The 25064-nt window shown below is 24.8% G+C and overlaps 3 protein-coding genes across 3 annotated transcripts; 1 reads left to right on the top strand and 2 right to left on the bottom strand.

Moving 5' to 3' along the window:
* Positions 1-13965: 13965 nt before the first annotated feature.
* LOC129609752 (GSK3-beta interaction protein-like) lies at positions 13966-15577 on the bottom strand. Its single transcript, XM_055521866.1, has 2 exons — positions 14998-15577; positions 13966-14875 (listed from the first exon to the last, which is right to left on the bottom strand). The coding sequence occupies exon 1, from the start codon at positions 15467-15469 to the stop codon at positions 15089-15091; it is 381 nt and encodes a 126-aa protein (XP_055377841.1). The 5' UTR covers positions 15470-15577; the 3' UTR covers positions 13966-14875; positions 14998-15088.
* A 1147-nt stretch (positions 15578-16724) lies between these two features.
* On the top strand, positions 16725-17948 carry LOC129609584 (40S ribosomal protein S3). Its single transcript, XM_055521588.1, has 2 exons — positions 16725-16836; positions 17077-17948. Exons 1-2 carry the CDS (start codon positions 16807-16809, stop codon positions 17773-17775), a joined length of 729 nt encoding a protein of 242 aa, XP_055377563.1. The 5' UTR covers positions 16725-16806; the 3' UTR covers positions 17776-17948.
* Positions 17949-18092: 144 nt separating this feature from the next.
* On the bottom strand, positions 18093-24673 carry LOC129609585 (ras-related protein Rab-8A). The gene is made up of 6 exons (XM_055521589.1): positions 23901-24673; positions 21444-21531; positions 21259-21370; positions 21109-21201; positions 20280-20393; positions 18093-20162 (listed from the first exon to the last, which is right to left on the bottom strand). The coding sequence occupies exons 1-6, from the start codon at positions 24022-24024 to the stop codon at positions 20055-20057; spliced, it is 639 nt and encodes a 212-aa protein (XP_055377564.1). The 5' UTR covers positions 24025-24673; the 3' UTR covers positions 18093-20054.
* Between the last annotated feature and the right edge of the window lie 391 nt (positions 24674-25064).

Here is a 25064-nt window from a genome sequence, read left to right as displayed (position 1 = left end):
TAGGAATCTATATGCATGTATGTTATCGTTATGTATGCATATTTATATTATTTATACATTTATATACACTGTACAGTATATAATAGATAATGTTACGATATATTTTACACGTGAATATTTTTTAGTTCTCAAATAATAATGCAATCATTTGTATTTGTATAAATTTTTTAATGCAAAAGTAAAATTTACATTTCAAAATATACAAAATTAATTAATATTTATCATTGACTCTTGAACTATTATTTCAGTATTAGTTCTCGTTCATCTGATACCCACATATGTATGAACTTATATGTATATGTTCTGCCAGATATTTTTATGAGGAACTTTTAGCAAAGAGAAAACTTTCTCTGAAAAATACAGATATGTATACTGAAATCTCGGTAAAAATTTTATTGTACAGATAGATACTCATGACATACTGAAAAAAAAAAAATTATATGATAAAACCAAACGAAGTTGGGTTTTCACACTCAAGTAAAGACGTATTAAGTTTTGCATGGATTTTGTAACCACTTGAAGGAGTATATTCTTGGGTATGAACATCATTATGGCAAGCATTAAATTTTGCGTTGATTTATACATTTCCGACTATTGAAGTGTTAATATGCTTGCATGATAACTCAAAAAACGAAAAAATAAACACCTGAAAAATTTTAATTTTTAATGAGAAAATTTCTCTTCTGCTAAGAACAGCTGATATTATAATTGGACCATTTCAAACAAAAAATGTCCGAGTAGCTGCCATACAACTCAAAAAGATTATTTAAAATATTTTCAAAACGAATAAAGCTACCTGCACGAAATTTAGCAATTGTGTGTCAAATTATACCTTATAAATGTCGTAGAAGTTTCAGTGAAATAGCTTGACTTTAATTTTAAACGAGCAAATAATTAAGCTAGCTGAATAAAATTTAGCAACATGTTTTAGCAACAATTTTAGCTCAGATATATCCTAGAAGTTTTAATGAAATGGTTTGACAGATTCAGACAGATTCAGAAAAAGTGTTCAGCTTATTCACCAGCTTCTGATTTTATAATCTGATTTCTATAATAGATTGTGCTAGGTCGACTTAAACTAAGTTTTTGCATTTCATTTGAAATGTTCAAAACTTTTGAAAAACCATGAGAAAATTTTTATTTAAACAAATTTAAACGTCAACTTTAAGAAAATGTTGATTAATTGAATTCATCTAAAAAGACATTATTGGTAATTTGATTTAAGCTCAAATAATTTTGTTTCTCAACAATTTATGCAAAAATTTTGACTGGTATTGTTTTATTATTATTAAAAGTTTAATAAAAGAAATATTTTTGTCTGTAATCAAAATCATATTGTCATTTTAACAATAGAATTCTTCACTATCAATAGCTTTATCATAAATCTATTTTTAAAAGAATCCATGCCATGGAAATAATTAAAATTTTGGTTGATTGTAAATGACATATTTACAAAAAAAAATTTGTATAATAAAGAAAATGTAGGGGGCTTCTTCTGATTATTTTTTGCAAATAAATATTTTATTTAATATTAATTAAATATTCAATAACTTCAGATGTCATTTCAAAGCTTTACTAAAATTGCAAAAAAAAAATTAATTAAAAATTGTTAATTAATATTTGACTAGTAATAAATTAGAAGAAAGAGAAATTTGCTGTGTCGTTTTAGCTAGAATATAGTTAATCTATATGTTTTGTAACAACGACGGACATGGAAAATGTTAATACAACCTTAATTCACAATAACTTTGAGTGTATCTTTAGAATTTGTAGAGGTGCATGACGCTGCAGTGTTACTTCTTTAGAAGTTTTCATTTTTTAAAAATTTGTCAAAATTTTTCCACTGAAAACAAACAATGGGGCCAATATGAAGAAATTGGCTAATGTGTAAATCACGAAAAACACACTAATTAAAACTTCTCAGTCAGATTCTCACAAAACATTTGTATGTATGTTCATTTTTATGTTCTTTAGTTCTTACATCTATAATGCAAAAAAAAAATTGTTCCGAGATACAGTTATATATAATAAATACATTTGTTCTGAGCGCTGAATTCTGTCTCAGTTTTACCCTGTCTATTCATTTCTTCACCCGTCTCAGCAAAGCTCAAAAACTAATTGAGTTCTATAGGTTTACCAAATTTTCACAAATATTCAATTATGATAAATTTGAAAAGCCTATTTGAATTGGATGTAATTCAGGGAGCAGTTCGGACAAATACCATTCAACTTCAGAACTTTTTTGATCAATACCTAAGGACTATTGAAATGCCAGTACTATATAATTTATAATTTTGAATATAATTTTGCACAAAAATCTGCAAGATTACACGAGTCTACATAAAAAGTGACGTAAACGTATGTACAAAAAAATACTTTATAAAAAAAATAAAAGATTGTGTAAAACGAAACTTATAACACAATTATTAAACTCATTTATTCGTAGAAGTATATCACAAAGTTGATAGTAAGCTTTATCTATTTTTTTTTATATTATTGCGTGAAACAAAAAAAAATATAAAGCAAGAGATTTTTTTATAAAGTACCTATATACATATTTCTTGCAGGTGCACAAGTAAAAAAAATTGTTATAGGAACTACTGTCCTATAGATTTAACGGGTGGTATTATTGTTGAGCAAAAAGAGGCAAAACATTGTAGGAAATATAAATTAATTCTAAACGTACATCTATAATGTATATGCTGATTTTTTTTCGAAATCATATTCATGTTCATAAACAGAAACTCCTTTGCCTAACTGATTATTTAAAATAATCAGTTTTAATAAATTTTCAGCGTCAGGAATATAGTTAATATTCGATCTCTATATACTTACATATGTATAACCCATTCTTTTTCATTTTATTCATAATTTAAATTACAAATATTTTATCTGTAATTTTTTATTACTAATAAATAAAACAAAAACACATTGTCACATTTTGAAAACATTTTGTTGGAAAAATGTATTCGAACATTAATATGAAAATATATATGTACCATACAAAGTCATGAATTTTAATTAGGTAATAATATTAAACATTTTTAAAATTTATGATTAAAACTCAATAATTAATTTTACAAAAATTTTTCAACGTTTTTATAAAATTTCATAAATAAATATACATACATGTATAATGCATAAGTACGTATGTATGTACATAAACATAGTGTATATATATACATACATATACACTGTGAATTCGTACATTATCTTGTACATTCCCATAACACAAACTAATGCGCGTGCCTATTACCACGAATTTAACAAACAGAAATAAAAAAAAACATAATATAATTTTCTTTTAAAATGCCCAACTGCGCAAGAGCATCATCACCACACGCCCCAATTTCCCACATATTATATATACGTATGAATGAGTATATTTGTGCTAATATGTATATATGCATACTAATCCATATATATGTATATATATTTACATATATACTAACCATTTTGAATATAAAACTGTTACCATGTACATACACATGCACAACATATGAATGTATGTATATGTATACACAAACGCTATAATAACAAAATAAATAATTTGAAAAGATTTTAAACACACAACCTCTTTCTTTCAGCTTCACGAAATAAATGCTGTTTATATATACCCATAGCTACATATATAAAACTGTAAATTAGTATTAAAACATAATTATAAAAGAACAAATCAAAAACGCTCATAACAACATTTATATAGGGCTATAGGCATTACTACACGTATATAATATGTGTTTATAGATCCGCTGATGTTCTGAAATTCCTTTCGAATGAGAAATCTCGTAAACTTACACACATGATGTTAAGGCGATTGAAGAGAAACAAAAACAAAATGTAACAGCCACATACTCATTCAGAAAATGTTATTTAGGAAAAGTTAAATGAAATTAATTTTGAAAATATGAAAATCATAAAATAATTAAGTACGTAGATACATACATTAGTATGACCAAAATTAAATTCAAAAGCGCCTTCTACAGTACAAAAAATATTTAAACAAAATTTTTGTTGAACTCTACATAAATATGAAAATCAAGCCATGCTATGCAAATCTTTTCAATTTTATAATGTTAGATAAGCAACATTTAACATATGAGACATGTATACGTAATTCACAATGTCTGACCCTCAGGTACAATTAATTCCAACCGAACATAAAACCATAAACTTGGTAAGTGATCATAATTTCGATTTGCAATACTTTCTTCTCCATTTTTTTCTTTAAAAATTCTCTTTTTTCATTTTATCGTATTTGGACCCGCAATAATTATTTAATGAATATTTTCTTTCAATCGAAACTAGAAGGATCCATTACTAATTATCAAACGTATAAATAATTTCAAGAGCATTGCAAAGAAAAGCGTACGTCATGGTATGTACATATGTACATACATTTATTTTTTCGCGCTTCATCAAATAACAAAAATTTACTCAAAAGACATTGCATCTTCAATGTTTATTCATAAATAGTATGCTTTGCTGATACTTAGGTACAAAAATAATTCAAATATTATGTACACATATTTAAATACTGGGAATTCAAATTAAGCTGAATGCCTTTAAGAGAAAAAAACATTTAACAAGCTGTGAATAAGGACAAAATCACTGAAATTGAGTAGGTGGTGGCCACACTGTTTTACTATTTAAAAAAATAAAATAAAATAATGAGTAAAGTAACACAATAAAAACCTAAAAGAATAACAAAAGGACATGTGCATAGACGGCGCTGCTCATGGTTATACGACCACAGTTCAGTTTGTAAACTCATGGTCGTAAATAGCTATTATGTGTAGAAGTTCTTGTGGATTGGTCCATTTATGTTAGTGGTTTCTTAATTGGTTGATAGAATTTTAATATATTATTATGTACAAACAAAATTTATACATAAGAATTTAAGATATGGAAAATTTTCGTGACAAGAACTTGTTTAATGTTTTATTTTTATTTTATTTATTTATTTATTTTATTTATTTAGTATCAATTCACAAATATACATATAAAATCTTAAGATTAAGGCAATACAACTATTTATTTTATAACTATGTATGCAAATTGATGATAAACTATACAGTAGTGTAAATAAACACTAGTGATGTGTAGTATTATGCACCGATACTACCACATATTACTTATTATTAATACAAATTTTATGTTACTGTTATTTTTAATTATTGTCGATGATTTTCTTTCTTCGCTACATTAAGAATAATGTTTAATAATTTGATCAATCTAAATCAAAGCGTTTAAGTTGATTTCGAAATACAATAATCTTCTTTAATACGTATTGTATTTTAACAAAATAATTGAATTAAATGAATTTTTTAAGAATTTCAATCTTAATATTAAATTAAAATATATTTTTTCTTAATTACTAAAAATTTAAATTTTACTAAAATTGAAGTAATTCTAATAAATCTGCCAAAAAACTGCTAGAAAGAAAGCCACACCAAAACTTGAAAAAAATACATACGTACATAATATATTTTAGCGCAATAAGTTTGTGTTAAAATTTGTAAAAAAACTGATATGTGCAAATGAGCTCCCAAGAATACAAACCTTTGCAAAATAAACAAGCACAGACATTTCAATATACTTTAAAAAGATCCTTGTGCCAATTCTCAGTAAAATAATTTTTTTAGTAGGATCTATTTTTTTGTGGAATTAAACCTTTTTTCATACTTTTGCAAACGGACGTATAGGACTGCGAGAATTACAAACTGGAAGACCACCAACAACCTAATGGGCGCAATTAAATTTAAAGTATAAAAACACCATGAAGCATAATGGAAATGGACCTCTTTGCGTTGAAAACAATATACTCAAATAAATTTTTTCAAATTTTGATATTTAAGTCGATTCATGTTTCCTATTTTCTGTTCGCCCATATCTTTATTAATTTTGCATAATCCAAGTACTTTAATATTTTGAAAGCAAAATAATATTCCTTTATTTATTTATTTATTTATTTCACGTACTGTTTAAAGATACGGTAAAATCTAATATTTAATCTAGTCTGATGAAAATTATATGATATGTAAACACTGTTTGACATCAGACATTGTCTGTCAAATTAAAATTCGCAAAACAATTGCGAAAATTAATACTTTTTGGGAATTTTAAGCAGTAATCAGCAGATTTGTATTTTAATTATAATATTTTTGAGCAAATTTATTGAATTTTGACGGAAAGTCTGAGCTTCATCTTATAATTTCAAACTGATATGTAAACTTGAACTAACTTGTAAATTTCATAACTGATGTGAACTTGAAGAAACTGAATATAGTTATCAGAATCTGTCTTTATTATCTTAGTTCTTGTCGTATATGTATTTAAACGGCACCACCTAAAGAATGCCTTGGAGAATATTCTCATAGTAGCTTTTAGATTTGCTGAATTTGTTTTCTTATTTAATTATTACGTATTAATTTGGAATATTTCGCCAGAAAAAAAAACATTTTTTTTATAGATATTTCTATTAATTTAACTCTTCAATTAAATTGCAATTTAAATTTAACTTATTAAATGCAAAGCTATAAATTGTTGGTTTGCGTATAATTTTTAGAAACTTTTCGAGAAACAGCCTGTTGAAAGTACCGAGCTTTTGGTGCATATAAATATATGCTTATAACTTCAGAACCAAAGAACATAGAGTTATCATTAGGACCTTGTTTGAGCCACAGTTTTCGAGACACAGCTCGTCAAGTCAGAATTTTTTTTTTTTTTTTTTCAATTTTTTTTTATAAAACTCGAAATTTCTCAAAAATTTTTATTATTATCTTTTTTTTTTGTTTTTTTTTTTCGATGCGCTACGATGAGATCTAAAAAGTAACTCACATACCAAAAGACGTGCGGAAAATGCATTTAAAATTTATTTTAAATCAAATATATAAATACAGTATGAAATACGTATAATGTGACAACTCAACTTCATAACGAAAATAAAACTTACCTTAAACTTTTCATTTAATAAAATAAATTGATTTTTAATTTAATGAAATAAATTAAAAATTATTTAAATGAAAAATAAAGATCAATTAAAAAAAATAAGTGTACTTTTTTCTTATCTAAATTTGCTAAGTGAAAAAAAAATTACTCCTGTGGTAAGTGTTTCGCGGTAAGGTTCGACTAATATACATTATGTAACCAAACTATTAATTGAAGTGCTATACGTTTATGTTTAAATCCAAAGTAGTATTCGTAATTAAATACAAATATAATTTCTAATATTAACCAGTGAAAGACTTACACAACAGACTATATAGAGTATAACAAGTACATAAAATTGATAATCTAATGTCCAAAATAAATGTAAGAATATAAAATTAACTCTGGTCTATATTCTTTATTTATAGTTTGCGTTATCCAATTCCCCAAAAAATTTATTATTTTTCACTTCTCTGAAGAAATAAATTGTTTAAATATTAGCGAAAAAGAGTAATTCAACCATGAGCCTGATATACTCCAAATAATAACCAATTCATCACATTCACAAATGGATATCGTATTTATAAATTTCATTAAAGCAAATCTGGGTCAAATTTGCTCAAATTAACTTTGAGCAAATCTGGGATGCATGAGTGTATTAAGACGGACAAACCAACAGATAACAGATAACAGACGAATTGCTTAAACCAAGCATTAATTGCCAGGCAAATTATTATTTTATGAAAGAGTCAAAACAATCATCAATTAGATCATTTGATGAGGGAGGAAAGCAAAAGTGGGGAGTTAGTAAAGGAAGAGTTTATTAGTATGGGAGACAAAAAAAATAATCTAACTAAAGATGTTTTTTTTGCACACCTTTCTGTTTGCAAAGATAAGTTTCTGCTAAAGTTCAAAAATTTGATATCAGGTGCAATCCCGACCCCTCCTTTCTTATACAAATATGTATATGTATGTATTTTATGCAATGTGGCCGGTAAAATTTTTTCTAAACTTTTATAACCATGTACATACTGTGAACAAATCATAAAATTTTTATGATTAATAAGCATTATACTTATGGTATTTCATATGCATTATGCAATTGAAAAATTTCTCGAAACTTAATTAATTAAAATTTTTATGAATGTTAGAAATATTTTATTTTCAAATATTCACACTTTTTTCATATTATATAATTTTTAATCTTGATAAATGAATTTGAATCATTTTCCAAAGGAAATTCATACTGATAGCCACCACTAATACTACTTAAATTTTTTTATTTTGAAAGTATATCAGAAAAAAAAAAAACAAAATAATAGAATTCAACTTTCATCTAATTTGTGTGGAAAACCGTGAAAATTTATTCATAAACAGAAGGAAAATTTCTTATTTTTTTTTTATTTTGTTTGTTATACGAAAAATTAATTTTTGTTTTTCTAGTACCTTTTCTTTCCCATTTTTTTTTTCTTTGCCCTTGTGTATCACAGCTAAATATTTGTTTGGCAAAAAATTAAATTAACTAAACTAGAGCTATACTTTCGAATTATACACAAAAAATATGGCGTAAATACGTTTAATTTGATAAATTTTTCGACACTATAGGTGTGCTCATGGAGGGTGCCATATTAAGTGTTCCCGTTTTTTTTTCTTAATTCTGCAGGTGAAAAATTCCAAAAAATAAGGAAGAAAAGAAAAAACAATACAAAGCAAAATTTTTATATGAATTTCAAGTTTTCAATTTGTTTTTTTTTTTTTTTTCTAAAAGTATTTTAGCATAACGACGTGTTTACAATCGATGACAATAGTAGGTGGCCTCCACCGGAATAATAAATAGAAATAAATGATTAAATTAAATACCATTACCTGCTTCTCACTTTAAATTCCTTTATATAACTTATTTTATAGGTACATACATATTATTACAATTGGAATGTTTTGATTAGATAAGCAGAAAATTTGACACTTATAAATAATCTAACCATAAATAATAATAATAACAATACTCATAGAATAACAATACAGTTATAATTAATGCGGAGAAGTTGATTTGAATACAGGTTTTTAAATATAGAAATTTTCAAATTATATTATGACATAGATACATTCACGGAGAAAAATTTTGTCTAAATTAGATATTTTTTTTAGAGAAGAGACACCGAAATTAAGGCAACCTTATTTTATAGTTAATTTTCCTTCTTCTATATTTTTATTTTGAATATAATTCAAAACAGTTTTATAAATGCATATACTGTTTTCAAATTTTCCAGTTTTGAGTTGTTTGTCAAAAATTAATTAACTATGTATTTGGAATAAAAGAAATTTCTGAATGAGCTACAATAATTTCGTATATATATTTTTTTTAGTCAAATTTAAAACACTTTTTGATGAATTGAGAAATATTTATAGCACATTACAAATAAATTATTTCTTATTTGGTAATGCTTTTGTTTGAATGTCGGTAAACTTGTGTCCGTCAAAACAGTTTTTATTCAGCTTCATTTTATTTTTAAAAACAGAAAAAGAGTTATGTAATACCAAAAGATATATTTATATATACTTTTGTCACAACATTCTTATATCATAACTGAATTATTAGAGAAGTTGCTATATATTTTATTTTTTCTAACATTATTTTATACAATTGTAATAATTTGACGCGTTTTACTATAAGAAATATTGAAATATGTTTATGTTGTATAAAGATAAAAATAATTTCTTCTTTGAGTAAAAATATTATAAATTATCAAATATTTTATTTACAAAACACAAATAAGATCTCCGAAATAGTTTATGACAACTTTTGATATGCGTTTTTTTTTTTCAGTGTATACATATAATTATAAAATATATTTCTTGAACGTGGTTTTTACTCCTTAATTGGATTTTATAAATAATATATGTATAATTAATAAAATATTAATTAGGTCATAAAGGCTATACGAAAATTATATTCAAGGGAAATCTGCTACATTCATGAAGTTCCGGAGATTATTTTGCTATAATATAACAATATTACGGTAATAATTAACAATAAGAAAACTATTCTTGAAATAATATTATTTTAATTATTATTTTATTCTTAAAAAATTTTATCATTTGCATTAAGCAAAAATAATTTAATTTCATAAAATTTGATTAATAAAAATAATTCAAATTTATTTTTTTCAATAATTATTTAAATCTCTAAAATTTAAATCAGAAAATTTTAAAAAATTAATCAAATTTGAAAAAAAAGCATTCATAAGTTTTTATAAATTAGATGCAATTGACTCATTTTAATCTAAACCCTAAGGAAATTTAATTTACTGGTTTTTTTTATAAAATGAACAAGTAATGAAACAATAATATGTAGGTCAAAATAGAGCTCAACAATATAATTGCAGCGCAGGCAAAATTGGTGATTAACAGAAGCTTCAATTTAATTTTTAATTTAATGATATGCTTATAACAAAAAATTCACGAATGCATAACTTAATAATTTTTATTAATTTTAAAATAATAATTTTGATGATTTAGTTAGTTTTTCACTTAAATTAAAATTAAATTTTTTGGTCATATTTCAACAAAACAGTATGTTATTTAAGCAAGCTGAAACATTTTAAATATAATGTAAATCTTCACTAAATCCTCAAGCGAGTACCAACTTACAAATAATTTATTTCAATTTCAATTCTATTCAAATATTTTAGTTTAATAATCAACAGATTAATTACGAAAATCGAAAGAATTTCTAAAAGATTTTGTTTTTAATGGCACAATAAAAAAAAATATATTATTTTCTTTATCCTTTTAAAGAAAAAATACAAAATTCCAAATTATATATAGATATCCCGTTTTCTTTAATGCTTTCCAATAAAAAGTATGAAACATAACAACATTGTGTATTTAAATCGGATTATCTTTGTTCAAAACAGTTTTTTACTTATATGTAGATAAATATTTACACTTTTTTAAATAAATGACAAAATTTACAAACCGAATAATAATTACATTCTAGTTTAATAATAAAATTCTACAATGATTCAAGAGAATTCCATTTTGTATTGTACATACATCAAAGGTTCAAATATATAACATTAGTCCTTAAAAAATAAAACTACCTTATATACTAAGCTATTTTACTTTCTTATTATTTGAAAATTTTACCTAATGAATATCAAAAATATATCATATTATATGGCGTGCGTACATATATATATATATATATATATATATATATATATATATATATGTATATACAGTCTTATAATGGGTAAAAAATCCTTGAATCCTTTTATTAATTTTTAAAAACTACGTGTACATTATTCACTGCAAAAATAAATTTTTAAATGAATTTCATAAAACTATTTGACCCTACAAATAAAAAGGATCGTTAGAAAATATAATAAAATTTTTAATTTTGTTTTGATCCCCTTAACAATAGCAATAAGTGTTGAAAAATACTTGAGTATTTCATTTTACTCTTTTTAATACATGGGTGAAAAGTTTCGAATGTTATTAAAAATAATAGTCAACTAAGTTGTTTTCAAAAGAAACAACGCTCTTACGCTTCAAAAAAATATTTATTAATGAATTTTGGAGTGGGCAAATTGCAAAACAGTAAAAATATGAAGAAATGAAGATTTATACATCATTGTCATTAAGAATCTCTTAAGTGTAACAATTTTAGACTCTAAATCAGCAATACAATAAAATTTTGTAAAATATTAAAAATGGTTGAGCAGTTCTTTTTATTAATAAATAATTTGTATGAATGTGATAATCTTTATATTACCTATATTTTAATAAATGAATGTTCGTAAAATTTATACAAAATAAATATGCACCACATCCAGTATTCCTGATTCTAATGTAGAAAAGATTAATTTCAAAACGTTATGTAATGGAGGTAAAGGGATATATGTACATAATGTGAAGATATTATATGTATTGAACATGGTATTAAAAATTGTGCCATAAAATAATCTTTCGAAAAGCATTCATAAAATCACCATTGAGATTTCGTACGTACTCAAAAAAAACTATTTCCCCCATTTTTGATCATTTAACATTCTAACCAATGGTATATTGTTGCATTTGCATATATTGTACGTATTACTTAATCATCCAGTGTATAGTCAATCTCTAAACATTAAAAACTCAATTGCAGATTTATTTTAGTTTACTGAAAAATAAGAAGCAAGACGCTAAGAAAATTCTATTTTCCTCTTAGTGGGTTAGCGGCAAAATAATAAAAAAAGAGGAAAAAATTAAAATGTTTTTTGACTTTTTGACAAACTAAGCAGATTTTGCATTTTTTTTTCCATGTTCATTTCTGAGTTCATAAATAAAAGAACTTCATAAATAAATAGGAGTCATCTCATAAGATGACTCCTACCCTTTCTGTAGAAGTCTTACTTTAAAATTATTAATTTTTTTCAAAGCATATTATTATCTTCTTTAAATTTTACAATATTTTCCTTAAATGATTTTGTTTTTAAAATCATACATACATATATTAGAATTTTAAAATTCAAAAATTTGTTTTTATAACTAAATACATAACTCATATTTTTGATAGATTCTAGCAAATTTTCTTTTCCAATTCTTTTAAGTATTTGTATGAATATAGAGAATTTTCAGAAACTTATTGAAGAACTTATAAATAGTAAATTAAAAACTGTTGTTTTTCAAAATGTAAATTACATAAATTTCTTCTTCTAGTAATAAAAGCACTAATTATGAAAACGAGCTAGCTAAAATGAAGAAACGCCGACTGCTTCATTTTAAAATTTGAATTTTTTGGCGATGATAATGCCAAATATAAAATAAATATGTTATATTCTTTTAGAATTTGCGCCAACGATGTGAATATATCTTATCATATAAAAAATGTGTATATTTTTCATACATAGATATATCTTTCACATATTTTAACCATATAATGTAGTACGAGGTTTATTTTGAAATATAATATAATACACGTTTTTGTCTCCCATGTAAAAACAAATAAACTGTTTGCTTTTGCTTGATTTTCGCTATTACGACAAAATTAATGCACGTAAATATTTCCTCATAAGAAAAGCTTTTGAATTCACAATAATTTCTGAATAGCTTTATATCGTAGAAATCTTAAAAAATTTATCATAGGTATAAACCATATATAAGTTGGTTTTTGTTTTTAATAATGTTCAGTTTATTCAAACACCTTTTATGGATTATAGTTTTCTCTTTAAATTGGAATAAAATTAAATTTAAAAAATATATGCTTTAAAAATTGGTTTTTTCAAACACACAAACCAATCCAAATGTTCACTTCGTTTCTATAATAAATATTTCAAAAATTCTTATAAGTAATATATGAGAAAAGAATGGAATTTCAATATAAAGTAAAGGCAGAAAAAAGATACGAGATACTGAATAGAAACATTTTTTGGTTAGAAATCGGTAGTCACATCGAAGTGTTTAGATGTCGCATATCGAAATAAATTTTTTTTAAAAACTGAAAATTAAAAAGGGATTTTTGTTTCTTTTGGGAACAAAATGAATATAAAGCCAATACAAAAAAACGTAAAAAAAATTGAAAGAAATTAAAATTTTGAGAACTTTAATATTTAAATTACAGGTATCCTTTGCTAAACGTCGTTTTTGGGACTGAAAATTCACGACGTAAATTAGAAAATTTATATTAAATAGCTACTACATACGCTTTCCTTTTTATCTGAAATAATTAACAACAATTATGTGTGTCCTATAAACTTAAAAATTAATTTCAATTTTTGTCACGTATTAGAATTTTAAAAACAGCTGTCGCTTGCAAAAAAATATCATAAAAGCAATGATATAAATGATAAAAAAATGGATGGGATTGAAAAAATCGTTTTTAAGGGTCAGACAAAAAATTTAATTGTCAAAATGAAAAAAAAAAATGTTTGTGGTACAAATTTACTTCGGAAAAAAAAAGTTTAAAACGAAGGAAACGACGTTATGTAAAATAGTGGTATTAAAAAAAAAAATTTCAATTTCGTTTTTTTATATTCTATGATTAATTTAATAAAATATTCTTCTTCTTAGCGTGCCACTCCGTTACGGAGATTGGTAATCATCAATTTTATATCCTCTTTGGACTTAACCGCTCTCATCAGTTTATTTGCCGGCATATTGAACCATTCTGTAAGGTTGCTGATCCATGATGTTTTACGTCTTCCTCTGTTTTTTTTACCAAGAATCTTGCCTTGCGTTACTAATTGTAGTAATTGGTACTTGCTGTTTCTCATAATGTGTCCAAAGTAGCTTAATTTTCGCGATTGAATGGTGTAGAGCAGTTGTTTATCTATGTTCATTCTTCTTAAAACTTCCACATTTGTCACCCTGTCGCACCAGTTTGTTTTTAAAATTTTACGGTATGACCACATTTCAAATGCTTCTAATTTTTTCATGTCAATCTTTTTTAATGTCCATAATAAAATATATTTAATTTAATAAATTTCTATTTTTCCGTTTTTCAAGAAGAAATACATATGAACTTCTAAATCTGGATATGTATGTATGTATATTTGTGGCATAATTTTATGTACATGTATGTATGTGTTATAGGCAAAGGAAAGAAAATCTGCGAAAATTCCCCCATTTCGTTCGTATTCTTTTCACAGCTGGTATTACCTGTGCCATGTACAATATGTACTATATATTGAATCATTGCTATTTTTGAAATTTATTGAAAAAGTTATTTATATCATTTTTCCACAATACCTGTAAAAAAGTTATAATTACATTTACAATCAATAATCCCCAGTTACAAATACATTTGAACTGCAAATTTAAACATAAAAAGGAAGATATCATAGTCAATGCATGAAATATTTTATAAAATTTTTGAATTCAACCGTAGATTTTAATATTTATTCTTTGCTGCGTAATAAATCGTTTATGTAGGTACGTACATAATCTGCTTTCTTAAGTCCTAATCATATAATTTTAATAAAATTAGTCGCAAGATCAAGCAATTAGGTTTTCCAATAAAAAAGTGCACATAAAATCAGATAAAATATTAATAAATATAAAATTATATCTAAAGATGTTTACCTTAGTAGTGTATAAAAATTATTAATATACAAGGACTTTTATTCAAAAAAAAAAATTTCTGGAAATAAAATTTTTAAACTTGTTTCACTTTTTATTGCATTAATGAATTTTGAATTTGTTGTGATAATCTATTTGCAAATGACTGCACATAACCAGGGCTAATAAAAGTTAAAAGAGCATATGGTGTTTCAAATATATTTTCTTCGTCATTATTTTCACTTATTCTGTCTGTTGTATCATAACCATTGCCAGCTATTTGAAAACCACATCCGGAAGCTCGAATACAGTATTCATTATTTTCTAAAGTTCGTAGATTCAAAAATATCTCAAATAAATCTGATCTTAAGCTCCTTGAAATAAATATTTCATTTACATGATGTTTTACATCTTGTATTATAGCTTCAGCTTCTTTTTCCCATTCCAAAATTTCTTCATCACTTGCACAATTCCTATTTGGAACACAATTTTGCATTTTTAATATTTATAAGTATAACACTTATTAATTCATAAACGCGAAAATTATTTTTAACTATTTGTTTATATTCAGAAAGAATTGGAATTCAGAAATACATAACGTCAATTGAATGGGGGACCGTCAATATGACAGTTTTAAAAAAATTAAACTACATTATCGCTACAAGCAGTTGTCGAACAATTTCAGTAGCACTCAAAAACCCTTTAGTCAATTTCTTATTCTTTCACACTTTTCAAAATTGACAATCATATATGTGTTTTTTTTTATTTGTTTCCAAAATATTCAAAAAATAACACAACGAAAAAACTTTGAGTTATTTGTTAAATAAAAATAAGATTTTTTTTTTATTTTCACTTTTAGAATTTTGCTCAAGGAACAAATATTTTTGTGAAGCAACATGCACTACGTTTTTGTGAATGCTTTAATGAATGAATTTTTTCATATATTAATTATTGTTGCAACAATCCAAAGCTTTCCTCTGATGCGTCAACACATCGATACACATTCTATTGCACTAATCAAAGAAGACTCATATTGAATCCGAGTTCATATAATGTAACAATAACTGGAAAATACCCTTGCAGTTTACTCAAACTAAACATCAACTTTCAAATCACATCCTTTGCCCTGTATTTTTTGACACAAAAATTTCAATAGCCCGAGTTCATATAATGTAACAATAACTGGAAAATACCCTTGCAGTTTACTCAAACTAAACATCAACTTTCAAATCACATCCTTTGCTCTGTATTTTTTGACACAAAAATTTCAATTAAATTCAAAAAATTCTTATTAAATTTTAACCCAGTAGATGATGATATAAATAAAGTTTGCCTAAAAATTAAATATAAATTTTTGACAAGAAAAAAACAACAATTCGCGAAACAAAGCTTATCATTTTTACGATGAGATAACTGAGTTACTCGTAAAATTCAATTCTGTTCCATAAATGGTCTTATATTTTATATTTTTTTTATTATTTTATATTATTTTATATTATTTTTATATTCTTATATGTTATATTTTGTTTAGTAAAATTTTTTTGGTAAAAGAAAACACATGATTTCTTTCCAATTCCCCAAAAATTTTGTTTCAAATTGAAGCAATTAAAATATGTATTTTGAAATGGGAGTCAAAACTAAAAATGAGGAGTCAGAGACAAAAATTTCCAAGTAGAAATCAAAAGACAGTTCTGCTTCAAAGGGATATGTAATTGTTGACAACATTTGACAATTGACAACCATCCATTTATGTCGGTATTGCAGTCAACGTATATAGAAATAGAAAGCCTTTTTCTCTGTAACCACGTTCTGTACAAGTCGTGAATTATAAATATGAGTGTAACAATTTCTAAAAAACGCAAGGTAAGTTTATAAAACTTGCAATTTTAATAATTTCTATAAACTAGATTTGCATTTGTAAAAATAAATACTGAATTAGAAGGCTTTTGAAAGTGAAAATAATTTTTACAAAAACTAACAATTTTTAACCTTAAAGGCAAGCTAATTTGTAGTTTAGAACAACTAAATAATTTTACGAAATGTTCTCATGTATAATACAATCTATTTATTACAGTTACATTTTGTTTTCAAATTATATTTTAGTTCGTGTCGGATGGCATGTTCAAAGCTGAACTTAATGAGTTTCTTACTCGTGAACTAGCAGAAGATGGTTATTCAGGTGTTGAAGTCCGAGTTACACCAGCTCGTATGGAAATCATTATTATGGCCACAAAAACTCAACAAGTTTTGGGCGAAAAAGGACGTCGTATTCGTGAATTAACAACAATGGTCCAAAAAAGATTTAGTTATGAACCAGGACGCATTGAATTATATGCAGAAAAAGTACCTACTCGCGGTTTATGTGCAATAGCACAGGCCGAATCCTTACGTTATAAATTAACTGGTGGCCTAGCCGTTAGAAGGGCCTGTTATGGTGTTTTGCGATTTATTATGGAATCTGGTGCAAAAGGATGTGAAGTAGTAGTTTCAGGAAAACTTAGAGGCCAGAGAGCTAAATCAATGAAATTTGTTGATGGCTTAATGATTCATTCCGGTGATCCATGTAATGACTATGTTGACACAGCAACAAGACATGTACTTTTAAGACAAGGAGTTTTGGGAATTAAAGTTAAAATTATGTTACCTTGGGATCCAAATCAAAAATGTGGACCAAAGAAACCTTTACCAGATTACATTTCAGTTGCAGAACCAAAAGAAGAGAAGATTTATGAAAGTCCTACAACTGAATATAAAATAGCACCACCAGTCAAGCCACATGAGGAAGTTGAACCATTGAATTAATGTGAAACAAAATAAGCTGGTTCTTTTATAAGTGAAATAAAAATTTGAAAAATACATACATATTTTATTTTATCTCTAAAAAATAAAGCGGTTTCCAGATAATCTTTATATATAGAATATTAAGTTAATCTGACCATATTTTAGAGCAATAAAGTTTTGTTTCAGGTTTTTTATTCAGTTTTGTTTCTCTATTTTATATAATAATTCCCAAGCTAAATTTTTTTAAGGTATATAGGAATACGATGCAATTCAATGTATTTTGCACTTGCATCCTCAAAATAACAATAAAAGTCATTTATAGGTATATAAATTACAACGTTTTATTCTCAAAAAAAAATATATAAGAGTACGGTTTTTTTTCAATACAATAGTACAATATATTGCTAAACCTGACTTATATTATTCATCTTGTTCTCGAACATTCAAATCAAACTTAACAGGAAAGTTTGCCTTAAAACATTGTATTTTTCAAAGAAATATTAAGATAGACGCAATCAATAGCTAAATATAAACGAAAAATATAGGTATTTCTAAAATAAAAATTAATATAAAAAATTTAAAGTATTATTATTATTAAAATTTTAACTGTTAATTAAAGTCTATGTTAATACCTCTTTTCCCATGTATTTTATCAGCACTCTAGAAGATAATCTAAGTTTTATTTTAATTAAATTACACTAACATATAAAAAAAATAAGTGGATTATCCTAATAGCGTTTGTTATCTTTAAATAAAAATTTAAATTACTTATTATTAAAAATTTTTCTTACATAACGAAAAATTATTCTGAGGCGTTGCAGGTGGGACTTATTGGATTAGATAAAATAAATAATTTTATGTCCTTTTTAAAAATTTGATGAGTGTTATTTAAAATTGAAATATTTTTATACTTTTTGCAAATATACCAAAATAGTTTTACTGTGAAAACGTTTTATTAAATTTAGTTCTTATTGCGAAAAAAAAGATTTATAATTTACTTTAACATATAAAAGTCTTTTGCAAATAAACATTATTTTAATGAAAAATAACATAAAGGCATTTGTATAAGAAAATATATACATATGTATTTATATGTACATACATAATATATATCTGAGCAAATAATTTACGTCATCAACAACTTCTATATCTTAATCGTTTTCAGAAAAAATAAAATTGCTAATTTATGTCTACATATTCACCAACATTCTGTTTGTCATCACTTGATGTGATGAGTTTTTATTCAAAAATATAAAGATTTTTCAGATTTAAAATTAATTTAGAAATTTGAAATTTTACGCTGAAAACCAAAATACTCTTAATAAAATCCAATCATTTTAAGCGATTCAATTATCCTTACTGTTCGAAAAAAATTAAGAAAAAATATGCGATAAGTATAAATGTACTTTGTGTGCGCTTTCATACGTTATTTTTAAAACGTTAGAAAATATATTTAATTATTTAAATTAATCTAAAAGTACTTGGAGTAAAAATTGAAACATATTTTTTACAAGTTTTTATAGAAAATTGGGGGTTTTTCAAATCAATTGAATTTCTCCAAAAGTTTGGATTCTTATATAATAAATAAAACTTGTTATATATATCGATGGTGAAGCGTATGTACACATAATATCCTTACAATATGTATGAGATTTGCAAACTTGTTAAAATTTAAAACAATTTAAACCTTATTAAACGCGGTTACAATCCCAACTTACAAAAATTTGATTTTATTAATTTACAGACATTAATAATGTACGCATGTTTTTAAATGCATTTTAGAATTTTAATATTTTTAATTAAAATTAAAATTTTTTTTAAAGAGGAGTTAATTAAATAAAAATTTAATAAATTTTATTCTTTAAATATGTACATATATTTTTTAAAGAACCTACAACTTCCCTTTCAACTTATTTTTTTTTTAAATAAATTAAAACATAAGCAAATGTTATGAGTAAAAAGTTTTTACTAAAAACTTTTAATTTTTATTAATTTTTTTGTATTTTCTTTTTCATTATTTCACTAAATTTCTACTTTATCACCAAATTGAAAATCTTTTATAAATGAAAAATATCAAAGACTGCACTTGTGTATTGTTTTGAACTCCTAAATACTTTTATAAATTGTTGTTTTTGATGCAATATAATATATTTTTATATTTGGTTTTTATTTTGTTTAATAGTTTTTCTATACTTTTTTAATTAATTATTTTAATGAATAATATTAAGCAAATGTATTTTTCATTTTTTTTTGTTTTCTTTTTTAATTTTTTTTAAAATTGACTGTAAAAATCTTATAGTTTAACATGAACATCCATTATTTTCAGAGTTACTTAAAGCGAATGGGCTGATGCCACCAAGAGATGGTGATTTCTTTTCTTGGCCTTTGTCATCATTAAAATTGTCACCCTTTAAAAAATTTATATAAACATGTATGTATTAATTTTTATATTGGACAAATTTAATATTAAGCAAATAAATTGATTTTAAATTAGTTTTAATAAAATTTTAATATAAGTATCATACCCGGCGTTCTCTTTGTTCACGAATTTTTCTGGCCAATGTTATAAATACTTCTTCGATGTTGATGTTTTGCTTACAAGATACTTCGAAAAATGGCATATCAAATGTTTCAGCAATCTGCAATTTAAAAAGTTATGGAAATAATTTTTTATACATATGTATGTACGTACATAAATAGTATTATTTTGTATATAGCATAGATATTTTACATTAAACCAAATGTGATAGAACCTAACTCTTTTTTTTATGAAATGCAGAGTGTTTCGCATAGGATGGTAAATAATTTCCGGGATGATTTTTTGATTTATTTCCAGCAAAAAGTTGTATATGTGGGGGGAGGGGGAATGGTTACTCTATCTCGCGTGATTCCGAAAATATAATAGTTTATTTATATGCGGAAAAATCTGGTAATATTTTTGCCAATAGAGATTAGCTCGAAGACGAATATATCTGCATCACCTCTAACCCTACAATTTTTGCTGGAAATTGATCAAGGAATCATCTTTAGAATTATTTGCCACCTTATACGAAGCACACTGTATATTTAATAAAATTATTTCAAATATTCTATGACATACATACAAAATTGGTTATACATAATTTCCAATTAATATTATTTTATGTTACCAATATTGGTTGAAGTGTAGTAATTAACAAGTTACCGTTATTTTGAAAATCTTTTATATTTTAATTATTTTATTTCAAGAAAAATAAGGTTGAATGTTTTTTTACGTTGAAAATTTTAATTCCTCCTCAATTACAAATTATTGTCATTTAGTGTTAGTGTTTAATAAAAAATAAAGTAGAAATCTTTTAATAAAATAACCTTTACCTTTTCACCTTTATCTTTATCAACCATTCTTTGTGATGCTGTACACTCACATTTATTGCCTGCTAAAACTTTTACAACATCTGGTGACGCATTCTATAAATATAATTATACTAAAGTTACATAATTGATTTTTTTTACATGAAATTTTACCTCTTGTATATTTCGTAACCAATAAGACAAATTATTATATGATTCCAAATTGGTAACATCATACATCAAAAGAATGCCCATAGCACCACGGTAATAGGCCGTTGTTAATGTTCTAATTTAAATAGACAAAATAAATATGTGAGTGATTTTTAAAAGCTAATTAATTATTAAAAATTAATAAGGACCTGAAACGTTCCTGTCCAGCCGTATCCCAAATTTGTAATTTGATTGGAACCCCATCTAAATTAATTAACTTTTGTTTAAAATCAATACCTGTAAATATTTAAATGTTTAACCGTTAGTCATAAATTGTTTTCAAAGTTTTATTTTATGCATGCACATATTATATATTATTTATAAATGCACAATACGCTTATAATAGACCTAATAAGCCGTTTATATAATATAGAATAGTTGGCGTTCTATATACGACGAAATCTAAAATTAAATCTAAAATAAAGTTTGATGACTGTTTACATGTCACCCTAAAATTGTCTAATGGAACTCAGACTTTACGTCAAAATTTAATACATAATAGGTGTCTGGCATAAAACTTAAAACACTTTAAAAAGAAAAGCAATGACGAAGAAGTTGTGAAAAACTTTATACATAAATAGGTGATAAACATCAAATTTCAAAACATAAAGCAATATTTTTTGGTTTTAATTAAATATTGGTTTATGTTTGATAAACTAATTATCAAAAAATTTTGATTTTTGATTATAAAAGTGTGAAACTTAGAAAAAAACATTTCAGAATTTTTTTTGTTTATTTTATTTTTAATGAAAGAGTTTTTTTTAAATAAAACGTTCTGACATAACCAAAAAAACACTCGTTTCAATAACTGTAAGATTTTAAAGTTTTTAAAACACTAAATTTTACTTTACAAAGTTTGAAAAAACTTTAAACATTGAGAAAATGACGTCATAATTTTCTCCAATTTTTATAACAGGTAGACGTCTTATAACAGAATTTTATAACAGAAATTGTTACAAAACAAAAATCAGCTGATCGTCCTCAGATTTTTGTACATTTACGTTAATCAAACAAGCGTACATACACATACGTAGACGTTTCTAGACTCGCTTCACTATATTACTTACAAACAGGCACTAATTTCCTTTTTACCAAATAAAAAGTGAATAAATGACAACAATTTTATATAATTCATTTTTGTTTAATAATAACATCGAAAGTTGTGGGGGAATGATGAAAAATGAATAACGGATTCACTGAAATGGAAACAATAAAAACAATTAACAATGGTGAAAAGTCGCTATAAATTTTTGTACTAATTAATTAATATTAGTTCCTTCATTGTTTCCAATGGTTACTCAGATTTTTAGACTATGCTCAATTATGGGTATGTCTAAAAATGCAGCTATAAGCCTAGAACTGAAAAGTTTCAAAGCTTTAAGTATGTACAAATTAAACGTGAAGCTTCCTATTTCTAACCTTAAAAACTGCATTTTCAAAAATATCTTATATTTGTCTAGTCTAGACCGTTCAAACTTAGCATTGGTTTTGCGTTGCTTCAAATGCGTCGATAGTTTATGCATACAATATGAATGAGGGACATATTGTTAACTTCAGAAATTATGCCATAAGTTTTTTTTGTTAACTCCTGCAAAAAACTACTTATTTCTCTTCTTATATACTTACATACATATATAAGGTTATTGAGATTTTGGATAAAATGTGTTCTTTGATTCTTTTAGACAGATCTACAATATACTATTTCAACACTACTATTTCAAAATTTTAATATTTTTGGATAAAATGTAATATATTATATGCGTTTCGGTCTGTGTACATGCATATACTTATATGTATATGTATATGAAAAATTTTAATGATACTTATACTTTTTGAAATAGGTACTATAACTATTTTATTTATTCTGTACGTTTTTGGCTTAGGAGTTTGAGCACATATTTCGTCTAAGCTGAGATCAAGATACCTTAACGTAGGTAGTTTACCTAACCACCTATATACATACATACCTATGCAAATTGAAAATTAAGGTTCCTTATATTCATACAAACATTCACGCATACGTATGCACATATATGATGAGTAGTAAATCTGAATAAAACCAAAGAAAATAATATAACTTGTCTGTTTAACCAGACATCGTTACACTATATGAGTTTGTGGTTCAACATAGCCAGTATTAAAGACCATATAAGTATATTATTCAAATGGACAAATACACGGTCTTTGTTTGTGTGCATGTATAAACAGTAACAAATGTATGTAGTTACATTACCAAGTATGTACATATGTATAGATTAACATATGTAAAGATATACACAATACTACAAATCCTATATCTAGAATGTACTGTATACATATGCATATATTTATGATGAGCCCCTATTATTTACAACACAGGAATTTACCTATATACTTTCAATTTGAAATTATAAATTTGTAAAATTTCGATAAAGTCCTCTGATCGTTCTATGTTTAACCTTATTTCTGTCATAAATAAGTATATATGTATATTTGTGCATACATAATATAAAGAACATTTCAATTTTTACCTAGCTAAAGTGAAAATAAAATTTTGTACAGCTTCTTAATCCAAAAATTCCTAATAGGCAAAAAATACAAATTTTAAAAGCTCTTAATTCTCTTACCTATGGTTGAAATGTACGTGTCATAATATTTTTCATCACAATATCGATGAACTATACAAGTTTTTCCAACATTTGAATCACCCAAAACTAACACTTTATAAGTAGAGACAAAATCAATTGCCATATTTACCCTTTTTGTTTGTTTCCTTTAATATAAATAAGAAACTTTTATTTTGTCCGTTATTATTTAGGCAAGATTTTTTTTCCGTTTTCCTTTTTGGTTTATATTAAAAGAGATTGGTAAGTAGCTATATTATCCAGCTGACTCATACAAACAAAAATAAAAAAAAAATAATAGTTTTGTAATGGTAGATAAATTATAATTTTGTTATTTTGAAATATTTTCACATATTTTCATATTCTTTAAAATATCCTTGAAAATTTATCACTTTATTGATATAAACTTATATTGAATATTTTATTATTATTATCGTTAAACTATGGTTTTAATTTCAATTTTCATAAAATATAAAATTATATAAGTACAATTCAAATTTTATTTTTAAGGATTCTCTATATGCAAAATGGTTTTTAACAACAAAGGATATTTATGTTACGTTTTCTTAACTTCTTTCCTTTGTACGAATGTCTTACACAATTTATATTATATTATTTTTAAAATTTAAATAATTATAAACTAAAGATTTTTTATATCTACGGTCAACAAAAATACAAGTTTTATTTTAAAAATACATAAAAAAGTTTTTAGTTCTAATTTTGAATAAACAAAATATTTTTTAAAGGACACTATTGAACAATGTTAATCTGATGGGATATGATTCAACAACGATGAAAAATCGATAAACTTTTCTCTTCAGTCAAAAATTTTGTATGAGTAGTTTCCTATGTGTGGAGTACATATTGACGCATGCGTTTCAAAATTTTAACCACCTGTAGCAGTAATGAGAGTTAACTTAAAAGGAATATATGTATGTATAAGTATACATACATATAATATGAATTCACGTTCATAAAAAGTCATTACTTTTATTATACACAAAATTAAAATTATTATCAGTTTTGATGGTAAACAAATCTAACATAATTTATGTAAATTCAATTTAGTTTTTGTAAAAATTATGTACAACTATTGATGATCTCTATGTTATTTTATTACAAAATTAACAGATTATAAATCCCTACAAGACATGAATAGAGTTTCCT

This window comes from Condylostylus longicornis, unplaced genomic scaffold (genome assembly GCF_029603195.1).
Source record: "Condylostylus longicornis isolate FDR11 unplaced genomic scaffold, ASM2960319v2 ptg000040l, whole genome shotgun sequence".
NCBI lineage: Eukaryota > Metazoa > Arthropoda > Insecta > Diptera > Dolichopodidae > Condylostylus > Condylostylus longicornis.
This window is presented reverse-complemented; position numbering and strand designations above follow the sequence as displayed.